This window comes from Pogona vitticeps, chromosome 4 (assembly GCF_051106095.1).
Source record: "Pogona vitticeps strain Pit_001003342236 chromosome 4, PviZW2.1, whole genome shotgun sequence".
Taxonomy (NCBI): Eukaryota; Metazoa; Chordata; class Lepidosauria; order Squamata; family Agamidae; genus Pogona; species Pogona vitticeps.
In genome coordinates, this window is record NC_135786.1 from 216,712,104 (window position 1) to 216,733,930 (window position 21,827).

Consider the following 21,827-nt stretch of genomic DNA (forward strand, 5'->3'; position numbering starts at 1 on the left):
ATAGCTTCTCATGATCCACACAGGGGGTCTCCAAACTACGGCCTGCGGGCCACATCCAGCCTGTCTTGCCTTTTTATATGGCCTGGGCATAGGAAGAGGAGAGAAGGGGGACCCAAGCAATGTCTTTTCTGAAATGGATAGCTTTCTGTAGCTGAAACTATAAGCAATGTAACAACTTTACTAAAGAAAGAAAAATGCATACATTCTGAGGAAGTCTGTACTAATAAATGAAGACAAGTAATACAAGTAGTGTTAAATACAGACTTACAGTATAACCTGGCCTCGGTGATTCAATCACCTCTCAACTGGCCATATGGCACTCTACCCGTATTTACTTTTTAGTCATATTCTTAGCAATGTGCTTGCAGAGCACTTGTTGGATGGCATACTGCCAGTACCAGACTTGCCAGATTAATAAAAAGTGTTCAGCTTTATTCAGTATTCGGCATTGTGAATGAAAAGGGCAAGCAAGTAGGTCTGCCAAGTTAATTCATTTTCCTCCCCTTACCTCTACACCATTCATTGTTGGTTATTCATTCAGGTTCCACAATGTGTGGTTACTTTTAAAAATATAAATATAGAACTCTTAATAAAAAGAAGCAATAAACCAGCTGTGAGAAACTTCATACCATAGACTGTTCAACAAAAAAGACCCAAACCTCTCCTCAGCCAGTGACAAAAAGACTTTGAAGCCTGGATAAACATATTTATGTACTTTTATTTTTATTTGTCCCATGTAGTTTAGTCATCCCAAATCCTAGGTTCAATCATCTTTTGTGTTGTAGAAATTCTTTGTTGAAAAGCAAAACAATAGGCACAATTTGTGACGGAAACGTTTGTAGCCACCTCCTATTGAAGATTATTCCTATTATTTGAAGCAGTGGGAGAGGGAGGTATAGTGGATAAGAACAGAAGAGGAGAAGGATATCATTTGCTAAAAAATTCAGCAAATCTGAGTCATTGTTTTGACATTCTAGCTGACTGTCTTGTTTTCTCATCCAAACTGGGATGAGAGTGAAAGTCTTATCTAGCCATCAGTTTGCCTCTATATCTTTATGTTAGTATGGAGGTCTTGAGCAAACAGACATCCTCATGAATTTCAGCTTTTTCTATGTTGAGTTACTGCAATGTGTACTTTATATTTCAATATAAGTCAGTTGTTTATGAAATCAGTTGTTTATGAAAATGGTAAATTGATTCTTTTTAATTAGTTGAATAGACCTTCGGGTAAGTTAAATAAATAAATAAATAAAATATATTCCAGCTCTGCAATTGTAAGATTATATTTTTCTGTTTTCTTCTGCAGGAAATTACATCAGCAGTTTGAAATGTATAAAGAACAGGTGAAAAAAATGGGTGAAGAATCACAACAGCAGCAGGAGCAGAAGAGTGATGCTCCAACCTGTGGTATTTGCCACAAAACAAAATTTGCCGATGGCTGTGGCCATAATTGTTCATATTGCCAAACTAAATTCTGTGCACGTTGTGGAGGAAGAGTGTCTTTACGCTCAAACAAGGTAAGAGATATGTTTGGTAACAAGTTCTGAGATTTTATGACTTTGGGAGTGTTAACAGTTTGCATATATCCATCAACTCAAGTGGATGAGGTCATCAAAAGATGAATTATAAAGAAGTAGAAGAATTAGTACGCATCAACATATCAGTCTTTAAAAATACGATTAAGCAATCACATACCATGACATAAGGATGGCAGTTTTAAATATTTTAAATAGTATGTGTTAATATTAGTGAATTCATGTATAGAAACAGATAATGAAAACTATATAGCACTTCAGTCCAGGTTGTTTTTTAAATGTCTTTGAGGGATGCAGTTAATCACTAAAATATATATCCATTTATAAGAGTGATTTACAAAAAGATATATTTAAGCAAAATGTTAGTGCTTCTGCTTTCTTCAGTTGCTGTAGTAAAAAAAACCACAGCAGCTGAAGAAGGCAGTAAGCTGAAATATTTTACTTACATATTTCTGTTTGTAAGTAACTTTTACTAGTGAATATATTTATATAGTTATAATATATGCATTAACATTATGTGGGTGATCAGTTCAGTATTTTTTTTCTCTAAACTTTAATGGATTTAGTTGCAAGTCTAGATTAATTGGATACCCAGTGTGATGTAGTGGATAGGACAAGGACTCAGGAGGCCCATGTTCAAATGTTGACTCAGAAGCTCACACGGAGTGTAGCTCTGGTACGACACTCCTTAAATATCTCACTTTCATTGAAAGCCCTGCTTAGGTCACTCTAAGTCAATTCCAACTCGATGATGCATAACATAATATAATTTGATTAAACATAAATGCATTCCTTCCTCTGCCCTCAATCCTTTTCTGAGTAAGTGTGGCTAACATAGATCAAGAGAGAGTTCTAGACACCTTACAATTTCCGATATTTCATGTTGATTTTAAGTTCCCTTTTGGTTTAACATTTGACACACAACTGCAACAGGTACAGCATTTTACCAATCTGTAGTGGTGGGGAAAGTGTGTTTGTTGAATTTCTGCCTATTACATACTGAATTAAGTGTAGAGTCTCTTTAAGGGAGGGAAGAGAAAAAGATGGGACTCATTTTGAATGAGTCAGAAGTGGGGTCTGTGAAGGATTCAAATAGATCAGCTCACATGGTTGTTCAGAGTTTTGGGGTTCAGTGTCATGGGTATGTGGATGACACCCAACTCTGTTTTTCCTCTCCATCTAATTCCAGAAAAGCTGTCTTGGTTCTAAGCCAGTGCTTGCCATCAATAATGGGCTAGACGAAGGCAAACAAACTGAAACTTAATCTAGAGAAGACAGAGGTGCTCCTGGTCAATCAAAAGACAGATTAGGTTAACTTCCCCCTGAAAACTCAGGTTTGCAGCTTGCGTGTACTTCTGGATTCATCCCTGAGCCTTGATGACCAGGTTTCGGTGATGGCCAGGAATTCTTGTGCACAATTAAAACGGATGCACCAGCTGTGCCTATTCCTTGAGATGTTTGATTTGGCTACAGTGACAAATGCCTTAGTTACATCCTGCTTGGATTACTGTAATGGAAAGGGCTGCCATTGAAGACAATTCAGAAACTTCAACTGGTGCAAAATTCAGCAACTAGTTATAGGGAGACTGTAACACCCATGTCACAACAACTGCAGTGGCTACAGGTCCATTTCAAGGCCCAATTCAAGGTGTTGCTATTACCTATAAAGCCTTATAGAGCTTAAGTCCAGACTATCTGAAGGACTGTATCTCCCCATATGCCAGCACAGGCCCGTCTGATGGGGACATGGGAGAAGGCCTTCTCTGTGGCAGCTTCCAGATTATCAAATGCTCTCTCTCGGGAGATCAGGCTGGCCCACTCCCTTTTATCCCTTCATTGATAGCCGAAGACCCATCTTTTCAGGCTGGCTTTTAACAATCATGATTGAATCCTTGAATGTATCTTTGGAGTTAAGATACAGTGGTGCCTCGCAAGATGATTGCCTTGCAGGATGATTAATCCGCAAGACAATTGGTTTTTGTGATCGCTGTTGCGCTTCGCAAGACGATGTTTTCTATGGGCGATTTTCGCAAGATGATGATTTTTCCATTGGAACACATTAAATAGATTTCAATGCATTCCAATGGGGAACTGCGTTTCGCAAGACAATGTTTTCGCAAGACAGCGTTTTTCGCGGAATGAATTAACATTGTCTTGCGAGGCACCACTGTAGTTTTAAAGATTTACTTGCTTTTAATTATTCAATTTTATTTTAATTAGTATATACTTTAATTGTTTTTTAATGTTTAACTTATTATGTTTTAAATTCTATTCCTTTTAATACTGTGAGCTGCCTTGGGTCCCCTTGAAAGCTCAGATTCTTGTTGGTAGTATGCTGCTCAGGGTGGATAAAAAGCAATGCTTTAAAAAAAGTGAATTGATTTAAGTTGTGTTTTCAACCACAATTTAAATTTTAAAAATCACATTTTAAATTTAAATTGTCAAAAATTGGTTTTTTAAATAGTGGTTTAAATCAAATCCACCCTGATTCTGATTATAATAATGTTTTTGTTATTGCTTAGATTCCCTGCAATGTGATTTAAACATTGTATTAATAAAACAATACACATTCCTGTGTAGACTTTGGAAAAGTTAGCAGTCATGCTGATAGGGGAATTCCACTAACTTTTCCAAGCCAGTGTCTCTATCACAGTCTGAGTGAGTTTTTTCAATTGCCATTAGGCAGTTTGAAAAGATATCAGTGGCCAGGTGACAAAATTGCCATGAGAGCCAAATAACTTAATTAGGTGTACAATAGACTTCTGACTTAACAATTTCCAACAAACGAAATAAAGTTAGTGGCTTCTTTCTCAAGGAATTGAGAAACAGTGTAGAACAAAATAATATATCAAAAAGGAAGCTCTGTGGAAGAGGGTGGGATCTCTTGCTCTGGCTGTCCACAGAGAAAGCTCTACTGCAGTTTAAAATGGTATGCATTGGGGACAATTTTAAACTAAAGTAGTGCTTGTGTCATGTGAAGTGACAAAAGACACATCACATTCTATCCAGTTTTCTTGGGTGTGTAGTTGTGGCCCTAGTCACAGAGAATATGACTTTTCATTTGAATTTTGAGAATGAGGATTGTAAAGGAAAAAAGGGAGAAATCCCTTAAAATAATATTTCTAAACACCTTTCAGCCAGGCACAGCTGGTGTTTCAAACAGGGAGAGTACCTTATTCTGTCATTGTGTGATAAAGCCCCTTTCCTACTTAAACTATAGACTCTGATTTATTCATGTTACCCAAATCAGACAATGGCTGAAATCCTGTTGAGTAACTACATAGACACAAAATTGTGATGACATCATCGGCCCTCAAAGTTACTATTTAATTCAATTTAATTGATAGCTTCCTATCCCTCCTCAGGTTCCAAGGCTTCCTAGGGTTCCTTTTGACCTGAGGAAGTATTTGGGAGCCTCAGGATGGGGGCAGAAAGTCTTTAATATCAGAAAATTGCTCTGGAACACTTTTGGCAGGATTGGGATCACTGGCAGCAATCTGGGAGTGATTTTCCATATTGACGTTTTTCCTTAGGGTCCTGAGGCTCTCAAAGGCTTCCACAGGTCAAAAGGGATCCCTAGAGCACTGGTTCTTAACCTTGGGTTATTCAGGAGTTTTGGACTGCAACTCCCAGAAGCCTTCACCACCAGCTGTCCTGACTTGGGTTTCTGGGAGTTGCAGTTCAAAAGCATCCGAGTAACAAAGGTTAAGAACCAGTGCCCTAGAGAGCCTTGGGACTTGAGGGCAATTGGAATAGGAAGCATTAAATTAAATTAAATTAAATTAAATTAAAGAGCAACATCACAGGCTGATGACATAATTGCTGTATACTCTTGCGTAGTTACGCCAACTGGATTTCAGTCATTGTTTTCCTTAAATAGGTTTACTGGAAGGCCAGATAATATTTCTAAAAGATATCTCAGATATAAAATAGAATCTATCCAGTCTGGTATTCAAGTTCTCCTTTTTTTTCATTGATGCTTGGTTTATTCACAGTCTGAGATTTCAATAAGGTGGTATTTCTAAAAGTCATAATCAGTTTCACATTGTTCGTAGTCATGGTAAAATTGATTAAATGGTTCTTCTTTGTGGTCTCTTTGAATGCACACAATTGGGTTTTAGTGTGCCTGTACAAAGACTCGCGGAAACTTCTAGAGTTTTTACACATGTCCGTTATGACCTTCCTCCCTCTCTCACTCCCTTTGCCCATGGCAAAGAGTGTGTGAGAGAAGAGAGAAATCTTAATTTCCCGTCCTTTTTCCATATTGGTCCTTTGATCTTTTATGGCCTCTTCAGGCCCCTTCAAGCGGTGCAAGTCTTACCCGAATAAAATGACTCTTTTTGATGGGCATTCTCAGTACCTCTTCTGCTTAGGTGAGGCACACCAAACTTTGTCATGTCAGGCCTGTAAAAAATTAACTAAACCACTGCTTAAATTTCGCCTCCAGTAGTTACGATCTTTCCTCTGGGAAAAAGTCTCTTCAACCACCTCACTGCTCGACTATGGATCCTAACCAAGCCCAAACTACAGAGCCCTCATCTACTTCTCAAAATCACTTTCCAGTCTTCAGACCAACTCAGCCCACTAAGAAGGCCAAACCGACATCTAAACCAAAGCCTTTGGCACTGATGTTGAAACCTACCTTGACTCACTCCACTGTGTCAACACGGAAATCGACCTCGGTACTGTCAGACACTCCTAGAAAGAAAAGTAAATCATCAGTCTCTCACATGACCAAACACTCTGCATATAAACCAGCTCCACCTTCTCCACCCATGGAAGAGCCTCGACAGCAGATGATGTGCCTTGACTTATTGTCTGGGGATGAGGACGCTCCTCTCCCTTTGCCTAGTACCACGCCCTCCCCACAATTCAGTCAGTCTCCTTGGCTGAAGTTACTGCAGTTATGCACTCAGTGCAGGTGAGCCCTCAATCTGAAATTGGCTCTGTTTCAGGCCATACATTGGTGTCAGTCTCAAACTCGATATGGGAATATCCTCCTCAGAAGAGGACCTGTAAGACTCATCACACCGAACCTCATGGCGATACCAAAGATAACCAACCTCATGCTCTGTACTGCACACTTATAAACCAAGAGCTGCTATACTAACATCACCACTTTAAGAAGGTGTGGATTTATGATAGTCCAACCTGCTATGAGCCTGTAGTCTGTTACAACCTGAGACTGTACGAACGAGACCCTTTGTACCATAGAAACCATCATACCTATGCCTAGCATTCTGACTCTTCTTCCATATCACAATCTCCTCCTCGATACTGAACAATGGCTGAGGTCCTTCCGTAACAATCTTTGGCACCTCCAGTGCCATCTTGGCATTGTAAGAGACCCCTTCCACTCGATCAAGACACTTACCAGTTGGTGGCAAAACGACCATGCCATGTCGCTTTGATACCGAGCTGACCGTCTCGAACCCAAGCGATTTATCTCAGGCCCAGTCCTCCTCTTTAAAGGTCACTATGACATACCAAGGACCACCTCCAGAGTCTCTTGATACCAATGCAAACCAAACATACCTACACAAGTTCAATAAAACAAAAGGTAAACATCACCCATTACCACCTGAGGAATCTTCCAATCGCCCATCAGTATCGGCTAGGCAAGATTTTTCTCCATCTCCAGAACAAATCCTTGCCCATTTCAATACTGACACCGATGATTCTGATGTGAAAATGGGGATTCTCCACCCAATATTCCCACACTGGACTCTGATACCACGGAAAATCACCCTCCCTGTCCTTTGGAGGACATTCTCTGTATCACTAAAATCATGGACCTTGCTGTTGATCAACCAGCACTGGAGGAGTCTGATAAGGTCTACGATGATATTGCTCAAGACCAGACCCCACCACTTTGCCTAGCCTTCATTTCGTCTCTTCTCAAACTTATTAAAGAATCATGGAAGAAACTATTCTCTGTTCCTCAGATTCCCAGGAGGGTCAAAAACCTCTACAAGACTCATGGTGCCATTACCACCTTTCTTTCTAAACATCCTCTTCCTAACTCATTTATTGTGGATGCTACCCAAACTGGAGCTTGGAATCGCTCTGGATCTACCCCCAACAACTATGAATGGAGGAAGTTGGATGTCATAGGCTGTTTGGTTTATTTTCTCATTTCCTTCATCCTTCCAGTAGCTAATTATACAGCTGCAATGGGAGCTTACCATCGCCACCTTTGGAACAAAGCACTACCCATTCTCTAGGAGGTTTTGGAAGTTCTACGTTCTCGTGGCCTCTCCTTTCACCAGGAGGCCATGACCCTTGCTCGCCAGGAGAGAATTGCAACATGCCATGTGGTGGATGCCGTTTCTAAGCAAATGGCCACAGCCATAGCATTATGTTGTCACACATGGCTAAGATTTGCCGGTATATCCAATGATGCGCAGTCCAGAGTCGAAGACCTACCCTTTGACGGCTTCAGTTTTTTTTTGATGAAAAGACTGATGAAATTCTAGACAACCTTCAAAAACTGAGGAGAACTGCAAGACTGTATAATACTCAACAATATTGCCCACAGAATTTTTGGCATTGCCCCTATACTCACCAAAAGCATAGACCTCAGTTGCATCTTCTTTCTCCTTCCGCCAGCAGACTACAAGACAGCACCCACGCCAGTCTGTAGACCTGAGAGGAAAACAAAGCATAATCTTTGACTCCACAACCCTCCATGTCCACCCCCCCACCAATACCGGATACTTACTACACATGGTTGGCACCCTTTCTCCATGCATGACGACTCATCACTTCAGATGCCTGGGTCCTCACCATCATCGCCATAGATTATACAATTGAATTTGATTGCCCCCCCAACTGATCTCTTCAGTAACATCACCCCTTTTCCTACCCTGAAAGAGGATATATGCTCTCTACTACAGAACGATGCCATCACTCTAGTCCAACAGGCAGACATTGCTCTGGGTTTCTACTCCTGATATTTTGCAGTCCCAGAAAAGGATGGTGGACTACTACCCATCTTAGATCTCTGCCACCTCAACTCTTACATTATCCCATGGCATTTTTGTATGGTTACCTTGGACAGTATCATCCAACTACTCCAACAGGGTGATTGGTCCATGGTAATAGATTTAAAGGATGCTTACTTTCACATAAAAATACATCTGGATCACCACAGATTCCTCAGGTTCCCTTTCTAAGGAACGATATATGAGTTCCACTCTACTTGTAACCGCCTCACAGGTCTTTACAAAATGCCTTGCTCTGGTAGCAGCATATCTTTGCCTCCAAGGCATCACTGTCTTCCTTTATTTGGACAACTGGCTTCTGGTATCCCCATCTTGCGCCAAGGTGTGTCACAATGTCAACCTGACTTGGTCCCTTCTGTCAGACTTGGGACTTCAGATCAATCTATCCAAATCAATTCTTAAGCCCTCCCAGCAGGTCATGTACATAGTAGCAGTACTCAACTCGATTCAAGGCCATGCTTTCCTATCAAATGAGAGACAGACAAGCCTTTGTTCTCTCCTACAATTTTTCTTACCTGGTGCAGCCGTCATGCTCATTTCACTCAGTGTCTCTTTAGGTTTCATGGCCTCTTCTGCTGCAGTCATCCAACACATCTGCCTCAAGATGTGATTGCTCCAGGCATGGTATCTCCCCTATTTTGACCCCATAGTTCATCATCCGTCCAAACATATCACAGTCACAAAGGAGCTAGCATCCTAGCTTACTTGGTGGAGCAACGTTCACAATCTCTGTATAAGCAGAGCATTCAAGGCCCTTCGGCTGTCTGTTAAGTCGCCACAGATACCAGCCCGAAAGGCCAGCCCCATAGAGAATCCCATTGTAAAAATGTGACCATCCATGGCCTGTTTTCTCCCATGGAAGCAAGACTTCGCATCAGTCATTTAGAGTTTCTTGTGGTCCTCAAAGCTTTCCGTGCGTTCGAAAGCCTCCTCACAGGGTGTGGAGTTCAAGTAGCTACTGACAATACAATGGTTCTGTTTTACATCAACAATCAAGGAGGAACACACTCCCTCTCTCTTCTTTATCTGACAGTGCAACTGTGGAAGTGGCGCTATGCCCACCACATTTATCCAATTGCAGTCCACATTTCTATAGAGGAGAATGCCCTTGCAGACTACCTCAGCAGACTCCATATATGCAGCCACAACTGCTCTCTGGACGATGACGTGTTTCACCTTTGATGTCGTTGTTGGGGCATCCCACAGGTGGATGTATTTGCCTCCCCTACCAATGTAAAATGCCTCCACTATTGCTCCAGGGCAGGAATAGGACCACAGGAATAGCAGCACAATCAATGGGCGACGCCTTCATGGCTACCTGGAACCCGAGTCTTCTGTACCTCTTTCCTCCCATTCTGTTCCTCCAGCGCACTATCACCAAACTCTGGCAAGACAACTCCGGCAAGACAACTCCAATGCCATCCTGATCACCCCACCAACCATAGTTCACGATTCTCCGATGTATGGTTCTCAATTTCCTCCACCTTCTATGGCTCCCAGACTTCCTGACCCTAAACCAGGGCAAGACTTTCCACCCAGGCCTCTGCATACTATATCTCACTGCCTGGAGGGTATTCCTACAGTAGTACAGGTTTTGGACTACACCCATAAACCTTCTACAAAATCTTTATATACTTACAAGTGGAACATCTTCTCCAAATTTGTGTCATCACATAACTTGCCTGTCATTCCAATGATACTGGACACTGTTATTGACTTCCTTCTTTACCTTTTCCAGTGTGGCCTCTCACATTTCACTTTGAAGATCACTCATCAGCCTCAAAATTCTGACTGTGCATTGTTGTTCAGGCATCACACACTCAAAACAGTTTCTGCATGGCCTATGGAATATTCGCCTTCCATGCAGACCACCTCAATGGTCACTCCAGCTAGTGCTTATTCCCGTAGTTTGAAACACTGGCAACCACACAAAAAAGACTCTTAACCTTGAAAACTGCCTTTCTTGTTGTTATGCCCTCAGTCCATAGGGCCAGTGAGCTCGCTGCTTTTCGCGTTGACCCACCGTTTCTGCAGTTCCATCCTGACAAGGTCATGCTTTATCCTGACCTCACATTCCTTCTAAAGGTGACTTTCACTTACGACAACCCATCATTCTTCATCGTGGTCTTCTGTGAATACACACAAAAGGGTTAAATCAGCGCCAGCGATGATCCTCTTGGAATGTTCTAGAGCTTAAATAGAAAAAGAAACAGAGTTTTAGGTTGCCTGCACTGCGCATGCTCCACCCACCCAAGCCTCAGTTCCATTTGTCACCATGCAAAGTGGTTCCTTTCGGCTAGAGCTCTTGCTATTTTCGCTATTTTTCTTGGATTTTATGGTTTTTCTGACTCTTGCGATCATTGACTATCCTGTTTGTCTCCTACCCTGACTCGGTTCTGGTTCTTGGACTTTGAAATCATTTTTCCCTCTCATTTTGGTTGCCTCGGTATTTTCCCGCCTAAATCAACGGTTTCCCTGACGCAACTGCTACTGCATACGGGTTATGTCCCCCTCCGGTCCTTTCAGCCGGTGCGTGATTTGTAATAGAATGCTCCCTTTTTAGTACAGACACAACAAGTGCCTTTTTTGCCTTGGGGAGGCACATTCGAACCAAAACTGTAAACACTGTAAAGCATTTACTAAGCCTGCTTTACGAGCGCGCCAGCAGCGACTAAAATACCACCTTTGGGACGCTGCTTTGGTCGCCTCTAAACCGTCTGCTATGGAGCTCCCTGTGTCCACCGTTAACCCTTCTACTTGAAGTAGCCTGTCCAACCACCTGTTTTCAAGGCTCCTGGGAAATCTTCGGACAAGCCCGATTCGGACAAATCTTCCTCTGTTAAATCTGCGGCGCCCAAGGCGGCAAAGCAAACAAAAAAGAAATCGGTTAAGGATTTGGTAGCAATTGAAGAAGTACCGTCTGTTTCTGCAACCCTCCCTTCCCCGCTGATGGAAGATTCATCGAGGGATAAGGAGTCTCTGTCAGAGGTAGCCGCCTCTCTACCTCCTAGACAGCCTGAGCCACCCCAGGCTTCGGGGCTTCAATTCCCAACACCAAGTCAGCTTGCTAATGCCACCGCAAGCTTGGTGTCGGCACCTAGCAGCCCTATTTCCACCGGGCGGGCGTCTTTGGCTCATTCATTCTCTTTGGTGCCTTCGAGACCGACGTCTCCCCCTAGGAAACACATGCAAAAGACCAAGCACCGACGTCGATCTCTCCATCGTCATCCTAGGCATCAACATAGGTCACGTTCCGAGGATTCCTCGACATCGACCTCCAGCTGTAGGAAACATCGATGTCGTCACCGGAAGAGATATACTTCTACCTCTTCCTTGACGTCTCAGGAGAGACATCAGCATCAAAAAAGGGCAAAGCACGTCTACGCCTCCTCCTCGTCTTCGTCTCCGCCGAGAAAGCATCGACGTCGACAGCGCTTCGAGGTTGAGGGACCCGCAAAGCCTGCCCAGATTGTAGAGAAGCCTATGGAAGTTCCTATTTCCACCTTCTCGACGTCGACGACACCGATACCTCCTCAGCAGCCTGTGCCAAAGGGAATGGTCTCTCAACTTAGACCCCGTAAATGGATGCGCTCCCCTTCTTCTGACGAGGATGCTTCTTTTTCTGAGATTTCTGAGTCTGATGAAGGTTTGCCCCAACAACCTATTACAGAGGGCTTGCCTGAGGGCAAAGTTGTGGGTCAGATACGGGTGACCCTCATGCCTCTTCACCATCTGAGGACTTTTCCTCGTATTCGCAAATGCTTGCTAGATTGGCTAAGACTCTTAAGTTGCAGGTGGATGCACCAACCCCACCGGAAGAGGATTTGATATTTGGAGATATTAATAGTGAGCGTTCTCCTCCTCCAACGCTGTCTTATTTGTCTGCTTTGGTTACCACCATTAAAGACTTTTGGGACCAGCCCTCTACAACGCCTCCACTCTCCAGACGCACTGAAAACCTTTACTGTGTTACTGGAAATGATACTAAATTTCTCATCAAGCACCCCATACCTAACTCGTTGATAGTAGAAACGAGTTGTGCCAGACCTACGGGGCGTTCCCATGTTACCCCCACAAATAAGGAGGGAAAGAAACTAGAGATGCTCAGCAGGAAGATTTATTTGCTGATTTCTTTCATACTTAGAGTGGTCAACTATCAGACTGCTTTAGGGGTGTACCAGAAGCAGTTATGGCTTAAGATCTTGCCGGGTTTACAGATGCTGCCGGAAGATGTGAAGCAGGGTTTTATGAACACCTTTGAGGAGGGTCAGACTGCTTCGAAGCATCTGAGAATAGCTACTAGACATTCTGTGAAGGCCACATCTAGAGTCCTGATGTCTGCAGTAACTCTCCGATGACATGCGTGACTCAGGGCTGCTAACATTCTTAAGGATGTGAAAACAAAGATTGAAAATTTGCCATTTGACGCCTCTGGTCTTTTTAATGAGAAGACAGATTCTCACCTTGAAGATCTTCACAAGGCGAAGAAGACGGCTAAGTCTTATTACATACAGCCTCAGCCCAAATATAATAGATATCAGTGGAAGAAACCTTACAATCAATATTATCAGGTTCCTCAGTATAGACAATTCAAGGCACAGTCTCAACCTAGATCTTCCAATACTGCTTCTTCTTCCAATACTTACCGCTCTCTGCATTCTCAGCGACGTCAGGCATACAAACCACCTGACAAGAAATCAAAACAATATCTTTGACTCAATCATGATTACAGTCATACCAAATCCCGCAACAAGACTTTCCCCTTACCTGAAAAATTGGTCCACTATTACAAGAGACTCATGGGTGTTAAACATCGTTCAATCCGGATATCTTCTGGAGTTTATAGAATATCCTCCTCTAGGGAAGGTTCTCTCTACATCATTCGATCCTGCCCTAGAAGAAGAGGTTCTTTCTCTTCTACACAAAAATGCCATTCAAAGGGTACCTCTAAGAGACATCGCAAATGGCTTTTACTCAAGGTATTTTGCCATTCCCAAAAAAGATGGGGGCATAAGACCCATTCTGGACTTAAGAACTCTAAATACTTACCTTTGCCCTCGACGATTCCGGATGGTCACCTTAGAGTCAATAATCCACCTGTTAAGAAAAAACAATTGGTTTGTAGTGATAGACTTGAAGGACGCCTATTTTCATATAACAATTCATCCCTGCCATTGCAAGTACCTCAGATTTCTGTTCCAGGACTCCATTTACCAGTTTCTAGCCCTTCCATTCGGCCTAGTCATGGCGCCGAGGACGTTCACAAAGTGCATGGTGCTGGTGGCGGCTTACCTGCGTCTAAATGGTGTCCAGCTGTATCCATATATAGACGATTGGTGGTCTCCAGGTCCCGACGTCGTGCTCTGAAAGACACAAAATTCATACTTCATGTTCTGCACAACCTCGGTCTCACAGTCAACCTCACAAAGTCTCATCTTGTCCCCAATGTAGTCGTCAACTACATTGGGGCCATGATAAATTCCGTAAAGGGGCACATTTTTCTCCCAAAAGAATGGATACGGAAAATACACAGGGCTATATAAAAAAAATTTCGCCCGGGGGCGCCAGTAACAGCAAAGCATGCTCAGCATCTTCTAGGGCTTATGGCATCGACTACTCCAGGGTTGGCTTATGCTCGTTTGAAACACAGATCCCTTCAGGTTTGGTTCCTATCACAATTCAACCCAGAAATGGATCATCAAAACGTATGACTTCCGGTAACCTGTGAGTTGGCTCAACAGCTACAGTGGTGGACTTACTCTCCTCACCTGCAAATCGGGAGACCATTCCAACCTCTTCGTCTAACCACGCAGGTGACCACAGATGCAAGCCCAGTAGGCTGGGGTGCGCACTGCAGGCCTCACAGGATGCATGCATTATGGTCAGCACAGGAGCAAGACCTACACATCAATCATCTGGAAATTCTGGCCATCTTCAAAGCATTCAAGGCTTTTCTCCCTCTAGTACAGTGGTGTCGAACTGTGGCCCTCCAGATGTTCTTGGACTTCAACTCCCAGAAGCCTTCACCACCACCTCTGCTGGCCAGGATTTCTGGGAGTTGAAGGCCAAGAACATCTGGAGGGCCACAGTTCGACACCACTGCTCTAGTACAAGGTCATGGTGTTCAGGTAGTCACGGACAACACCACGACCATGTACTATATCAACAAGCGGGGAGGCACACACTCGAAGTCCCTGTTGTTCCTCACAGTGATGCTCTGGGAATGGTGCTGTCGGCATCATGTTTTTCCTGTCGCCATACATGTTTCGATGGAAGACAACATGATAGCAGACAAGTTGAGCAGTCTCACATGGCAAACACACGAATGGCGGCTGGACAACGACATTTTCAACGATCTTTGTCGTCGTTGGGGTCAGCCGACTATGGACGTGTTTGCGACTCCACACAACAAGAAGTGTCCCCTATATGCCTCCAGAGCCGGGCGAGGCAGCAGATCATTAGGGGATGCATTCATGATATATTGGAATGTAGGTCTAGTATACCTGTTTCCACCATTCCCACTAATACAGAGAACACTAATCAAACTCAGACTCGAAACGGTGGAGGCCATTCTCATAGCACCATTCTGGCCTCGTCAGCTGTGGTTTCCCATGTTGATGGGGATGGCCAAGGACGTTGTCCAACTTCCTCTTTTTCCTGGACTGCTAACTCAAGATGCAGGCAAGATACTTCATCCAGACACTCTACACCTGACTGCGTGGAGGATATCCTGCAGATCAAGGAGGTGTTAAGCATGGCAAAGAAACCATCTACGACTAGATTATATGGTTACAAGTGGCAAAGCTTTTTAAAATTTACAACTTTCAAGGGCTTGGTTGCGTCCCCAGTGGCTTTATCTACCTTGTTACAGTTTCTTTGTTACCTATTTGACTTTTACCTTTCAATATCTACTTTGAAGGTTTACCTGGCTGCGATTGTTTCCTTTCAGCCTCCAAGTTCAGCTGCTTCACGTCTGTTTTCGCACCCGACTGTTAAAGCTTTCCTAAAAGGTCTAACGAACTTGAGACCACCGGTTAAACCACCAGTTCCGCAGTGGTCCCTACAGCTAGTTCTGCACACTCTCATGCATCCCCTGTTTGAGCCAATGGCCACATGTGACTTCAATTTTTTGTCTCTCAAATCTCTCTTCTTGGTAGCCATCACCTTGGCCCGCAGGGCTAGCGAATTAGCTGCACTAAGAGTGGACCAACCGTTTCTACAGTTCTTTAAGGAGAAAGTTGTTCTACACACTGATGTTTCTTTTCTTCCCAAGGTGGTTACTGATTTCCACTTGAACCAACCCCTGGTGTTGCCTACTTTGTTTTCAAATCCTGTCACTGACACTGAGTGCATGCTCCATACCTTGGACGTCAGGAGAGCGCTTGCTTTTTATGTTTGAAGGACAAAGGAGTTCCGGTTGTCTAATAGACTTTTCCTTTGCTACTTTGGATGCAAAAAGGGTTTACCAGCATCACCGTCAATGCTCTCTAGGTGGCTTGTTTCTACTATCTCGTTGACTTACAAACTCCTACACGGAGATCCTCCTGAAGGACTTAGAGTTCACTCTACCAGAGCTATGGCCTCATCTACAGCCTTGTTGCGTGGCATTGATGCGCCTGATATCTGCAGAACAGCCACGTGGTCAAACGTCTCCACATTCATCGCCCGTTACAGACTAGACCTGAGGGTGAAAAGAGAGGCGGCATTCGGGAGAGCAGTGCTGACTTCCGTCTTCCAGTGACAGATCCCCTCCTTCCAGTAGGATAGCTTGCTAGTCACCCTTTTGTGTGTATTCACAGAAGACCACGATGAAGAAAGACGGGTTACTTTACCTGTAACCATGGTTCTTCAAAAGTGGTCATTCTGTGAATTCACACAATCCCACCCAGCCTCCCCACTATCTGTCACTGAGTACATTAGTTGCTAATTATATCCAGCTCATGTGGCTTTTCTTGTGGCAGATAAATGGAACTGAGGCTTGGGTGAGCGGAGCATGCGCAGTGCATGCAACCTAAAACTCTGTTTCTTTTTCTATTTAAGCTCTAGAACGTTCCGAGAGGATCATCGCTGGCGCTGATTTAACCCTTTTGTGTGAATTCACAGAATGACCACTTGAAGAACCATGGTAAGTAACCCGTCTTTTTGCTTACATCCTTCCCTTCCCTGACTACCAACCTAGAGTGATCCTTGGATGTCAGACGTGCCTTGATGTTTTTATATCTCCCATTCTGCTTCCTGTCAGAAGTCCAAGAGACTCTTTATTAGTTGTCATGGACGTTCTAGGGGTTCTCCAGTTAGCTCTCTACTTATGTAGATGTTGCTACAACTCTTGTACAGTGTGTCCAAACTGAGCATGGTAAGGGTTTATGGGCAAGGTCATATGCCAGACAAATTGTGAATACAATCCATTTGGAAATCATTTGAGAGCTAACTATGACTTTGCCCATAAACCCTTACCATGCTCAGCTTGGGCACACTGTACAAAAGCTGTAGCAACATCCACAACATTCCTAAGAAGAGTTGACTTGGCTGATGTTTGCAACGTGGCCACTTTGGCTGTGCCCTCTACTTTTGTTGCCCATTATCGGCTAGATGTCCGTGCCAAAGCTGATGTCTCATTTGGTTGTAGTGTTCTTGCCTCTGCTTTGTTGTGATGTCCCTCCCTCCTCCTAGTAAGTCAGCTTGCTAGTCACCCAGTTGTGTTCATTCACAGAGACCACAAAGAAGAGAGGTTACTTACCTGTTCTTTGAGTGGTCATCTGTGAATTCATACTTCCCACTCATCTTCCCCTCTGTCCGTCATGTATGCCATTTTGCATGCTGAGCAGTGGCAGACTGTTCTACAGAACTGAAGCACTCTGTGCCATGGGCAGGGCACATGCAACAGGAGGGAGGTCTTAATGGACATGTGTAAAAGCTCTAGAAGTCTCTGTGTAGGTGTTCAAAAACCCAATTGTGTGAATTCACAGATGACCACTTGAAGAACCAGAGTTACAGGTAAGTAACCTCTCTTTCATGAATCCCTGACTGATGTGAACTGAATGACTAGTGGCATGTAAGAGGTGGTCTGGAAAGTAAAGTGATACTGATTCACATTATCCATTAAATTTTCTTACCAGTGATGTTATTTCATAGGCTTGTATCCAGTGATGTCATTTGGAAAGTCTAAAACTTCCATCACTTACAAAAATGTGATTTTTATCCTTGTGTGACTGTCAAAACCAATATTTTGATTATATTTGGACAAGCTGTTGCACAACTCACTGTAATTTTTTAAAGCTAAATGTACCTCTTGTCAGGTCAGAAAGTCTGATAACTGAACTCTGCCTTAAGAGCCCATAGACCTTTATAGGGCTTACGGGAGAATCAGAAGCTTGTGCTCATCATAGCTGGCATTTGTTCCAGAAAAAGGGTTAATTCCAGGATGAAACCAGATAGCCATTTCCAATAATATCAAAATTCATCAGGTTATCAAGGTAATTGCTTCATTGTTGCACAAATTTTAGGCAACATCAGCTTGCGTATTTCTATTTCTTGTACAAGGTTTATTTATCTACATTGTTCTATGTTCCTTAAGAAACCCCCCTCCAAAGTTGTTGAAAACATCCGAAAGTCTTTCACTATGGAAAAACTGTAAGCACAAATGTTTAAAACAGAAATCCATCCCCACGACTTTTGAAAAGTTGTAGGTGTGATTATCATCCAAAATTGTTACAGTTCTGAGAAGCTGCAAATAGAAGTACTATATATTCAAAAACAAAAATTAAGTTGCAGGCAGAACTTAAATCATGCTATAATGATGTATCAAAATTGCAGGAGATACATTCTAAAAATGCAGGAGCTTATTGCCTGAAAAGGCACATTGAGAAAGCAGAGAATGCAACTCTAAAATATGTCATTAAAAAGTAAAAAGCATTATGGCTTTAAGAAACCTTAGTCTTTAAGCATGTTACACATGAAAAATATTCTAAGTGTTCACCCAGTCAAGCTAGTGTGACTCTGTGGAGAAAATTTATGTTGTCCTCATCTGTTTTGAGGGGATGTTGCGAGCTGTTGCAACTACATATTGCTACTCTTTTATGTCTGGTGCCCAGTTGTTGGTGTGCTATGTGTTTGTGGCGTGACATAGCATTGTGTTGTGTTGCCTATATGTCTCTTGCCTCCCTATATTTATATTTCTTTGAGCTGTTTACATTTCCTTTACAATATTACCTATAGGTTTTTTTAAATCTCCAGCCTCTGGTTAATTAGTTTGCTTCAATTATCTAGCTTTGTCCAGTAGGCAAAATTCTTATAAAGGAAAGCAACTCCATTAAGTTTATTTCACTTCCTTTAACAGAGGAACTTTTCATTTGTTTTATGAGCATGTCTTTCACAATAATATTAATGTTATGATTATTCAAAATGTTTACTGTGAAGTGCAGTTTAAAAAATATACTGGCAAATTAATTATTGTCTAGGTAAAAGACACAAAAAGTACCAAAAGTATTGGTAAAAAGGGGACAAATAGGCTAAGTTCCCAAAATGGAGCAGTTCCATGGTTCTTAAAAATGTTGACACTGATAGCAAATAATATAATTTGATGCTTATAACATATATCTGTATTCACTTAACTCTATTTAGTGAGGTATGAGAATAAACTTATCTTTTCTTATGGAATGGTTCTGATGAATTTTAAAACAATTCAACAGATATAGTTCTTACTTGATAGGACCCCACTTTTCTAAGCCAATAGGTATTTTAAGATTGCTGGTCAGGTCACCACCACTTTTAAAATCTATATCTAGCTATTGGTTCCAAAGTTTCTTAATAATTAATGTTGACAAATTAGTTTTTGACATTCTTAAAAAGATCTAGATTTACCTGGAGGTTATATGGACAGCATAGAGAACAAGTTTGCATCTTTAAATATTTAGATATTTGATGATAACTCCTGCTAGTACTACCATTGTGACAAGGTATATTCTTTTGCTCAAAATCAGAGTAAGTCATTTAATCAGTTTCATTTCTTCACAAGGGGTGATGCCTATGTGTTGGCTGCCGTGCATGTTTTCAAAGCCAAACTTTTTTCTAGCTACTGTATAGAGTCTGTAAATGGCTAATTGACATGGCTCAAAGGCTGGAGAAGGTCCAAAGGGGATTCTTGAGAGCAGTATCAGGGGTACCCTGGTATATACATTTTCTGTTTTATATTTGGAGACAGTTTTACACTCATAGAACTATAGAATTGTAGAACTGGAAGAGACTAAATATCACTGAGTCAAATCTCCAGAGGAAGCAGGAAATCCATATTTAAAGGATCTCAAGATATGACTACTCAACCTCTGAATTAACATCTGTTAGGGATGCTTTAGCTGTGGACCTTTTGTTTCATTAGGGAGCTGGTCTCAATGACCCACTAAGGCTCTAATAGTAATATGGGCATTATAATTTTGGTTTAAATTCTTCTGTATTTCTATGTAAGATAAGCTAGTCTCATATGTTTTTCTTGAGTCATTGCAAAGTAGTTGGAAGAAGATAGCCAGAAGAAAATTTTTATTTTCTGATCTGTCTTTGACTTTTCTTTTAGCAGTCTAGAACATGGAAATTATAATGGAAGAACAAACGTTAGATAAGATTTTCAAAATGATGTATCATCATCTTAATGTGTCATCAGCTACTCTTAAAGGCTGTTATAAAGGCTCTTCACAGTTGTGTTTGCCCTTATAATGTTAATGAAACTGAAATTGTCTCTTAGGTTCCTTTTTTTTCTTTTTTTGGTGGTGTTTTTTTGCAATGGCTGTGAACAGAATCTACTGTTCCTTCTTTAAAATTCTTTGCTAGGTAGATCACACCAATGTTTTACAATTATTTTCTTGAAAATGAAGATTGCTCCATGACTAAGGCAGTGAAATTAATTTTGTACAGTGCAACAAAAACAAGAGATCAAGTGATATCGACACAAATTAATGTTTTTTTACACTTTTTATATGATTGCTTTTAATTTGTTTTGTGTGGACCATAAGTTCTTGATTTACTCAGTACAGTAGTTACAAAATTCTAGGAATGAAAGCCCTTTCCCAAAGTTGGGTTTCAGTTTTGGAATGAGGGACAATGTTAAGTATTTGAAAGACTAAACGTACAGTCCCAAATGACGCAAATTTCCTTATTTATGTATATATAAAAATTTCAAATTCAGTAGACATTATATTCTGCAAAAAGGAGACCTATTAATTTTTTCCCTTCAGGCAGTGGAAGGATTCTTGTGAAAAAAGGTGGCTTATTATAGTAGTGCCTATTGTTAAGGTCTTGTTTATTACATTAAACAAAGAGCTTAGCTGACAGTGACATTGTTGCACATTGTATACTGCACTGCAAACTAAAGCCTTAAATGCCACTGAGAAGGGAAATTATGACCTTCCTCCTTTCCAGGGACATTGTATGGAGAAAGGACGGTAATTTCTTTTCTATACAATGAGAACCTGGCAATTTATTACAGTTTGTTAAAACATTTTTCTTCAACGTGGTTCTCCATGAATCCACACTAATGGGTTAAAGAGCACTTGTGCTGGGCCCCTCGGAATCTTCTAGAGCTGTAGGAGAAAAGTAACAATGTTTTAGGTTGCCCTGTATAGCGCATGCTCCGCCCGCCAACGGCTCAGTTCCTTTTTTCCGCTTGTGAAAGTTGGAACCTCTCGGACTGAGCTCCTATTTTGCTATTTTTTCGTGTTTCTACATTGACCGGACTGGAATTCGTTTGTCTCCTTGTCGTTGCCCTGACTTTGGACTGGTTTTGACCTCTCTTTTGCCTCTGGCGGCTTTGTTCAGGCCTGTTTTGGCCTAATTGGCCTTCCAGGCCTCCGACTGAGGCGCCACGCGCCAGTCGGACTTACCGATTGACGGTAATTGGCCTCCTGCGGGGCGCCACGCGCCTACCGGACTTCTTCAATTATCTGGTTTTCGTGTCTTGGTCTACCTGCCTTTACCTTGGATTCCTGGTCTACTTGCCTTTACCCAAGCCCGTTGAACGCTCCATAAACTTCGGGACTCCTGGTCTACTTGCATCTACCGGTCAGTCTATGCCTCCGAAGGACAAACCATCTCCGAGGAGAGGACCCTTTCGTCTCTGTACCGCCTGTTCCCGGAAACTTCCTTTCCAGGACGGACATTCTCTTTGTCTATACTGTCTTGGAGAATCGCACTCGGTCTCCAACTGTCGGCACTGCAAAAGATTCACTAAGGTGACTCTAAAGGCTCGACAGCAACGCCTAAGATATTCCCTTTGGAAGCAAACTCTATCAGCTTCTCA

General features: G+C 42.2%; 1 protein-coding gene and 1 long non-coding RNA gene across 47 annotated transcripts in view; one reads left to right on the forward strand and one right to left on the reverse strand.

The window, feature by feature from the left end:
* RIMS2 (regulating synaptic membrane exocytosis 2) overlaps window positions 1-21,827 on the forward strand; it is a 466,814-nt gene that overhangs the window by 62,783 nt on the left and 382,204 nt on the right. For all 46 annotated transcript variants that reach the window (XM_078393641.1, XM_078393664.1, XM_078393670.1 and 43 more), the window contains one exon: window positions 1,307-1,517. In XM_078393641.1, coding sequence (XP_078249767.1) covers window positions 1,307-1,517 — 211 coding nt within the window. The remainder of the gene's footprint in view (window positions 1-1,306; window positions 1,518-21,827) is intronic.
* Window positions 6,953-9,130, reverse strand: LOC140706410 (uncharacterized). The gene is made up of 3 exons (XR_012086053.2): window positions 9,055-9,130; window positions 8,101-8,180; window positions 6,953-7,070 (listed from the first exon to the last, which is right to left on the reverse strand). It is a non-coding gene; the product is annotated as an uncharacterized LOC140706410 (long non-coding RNA).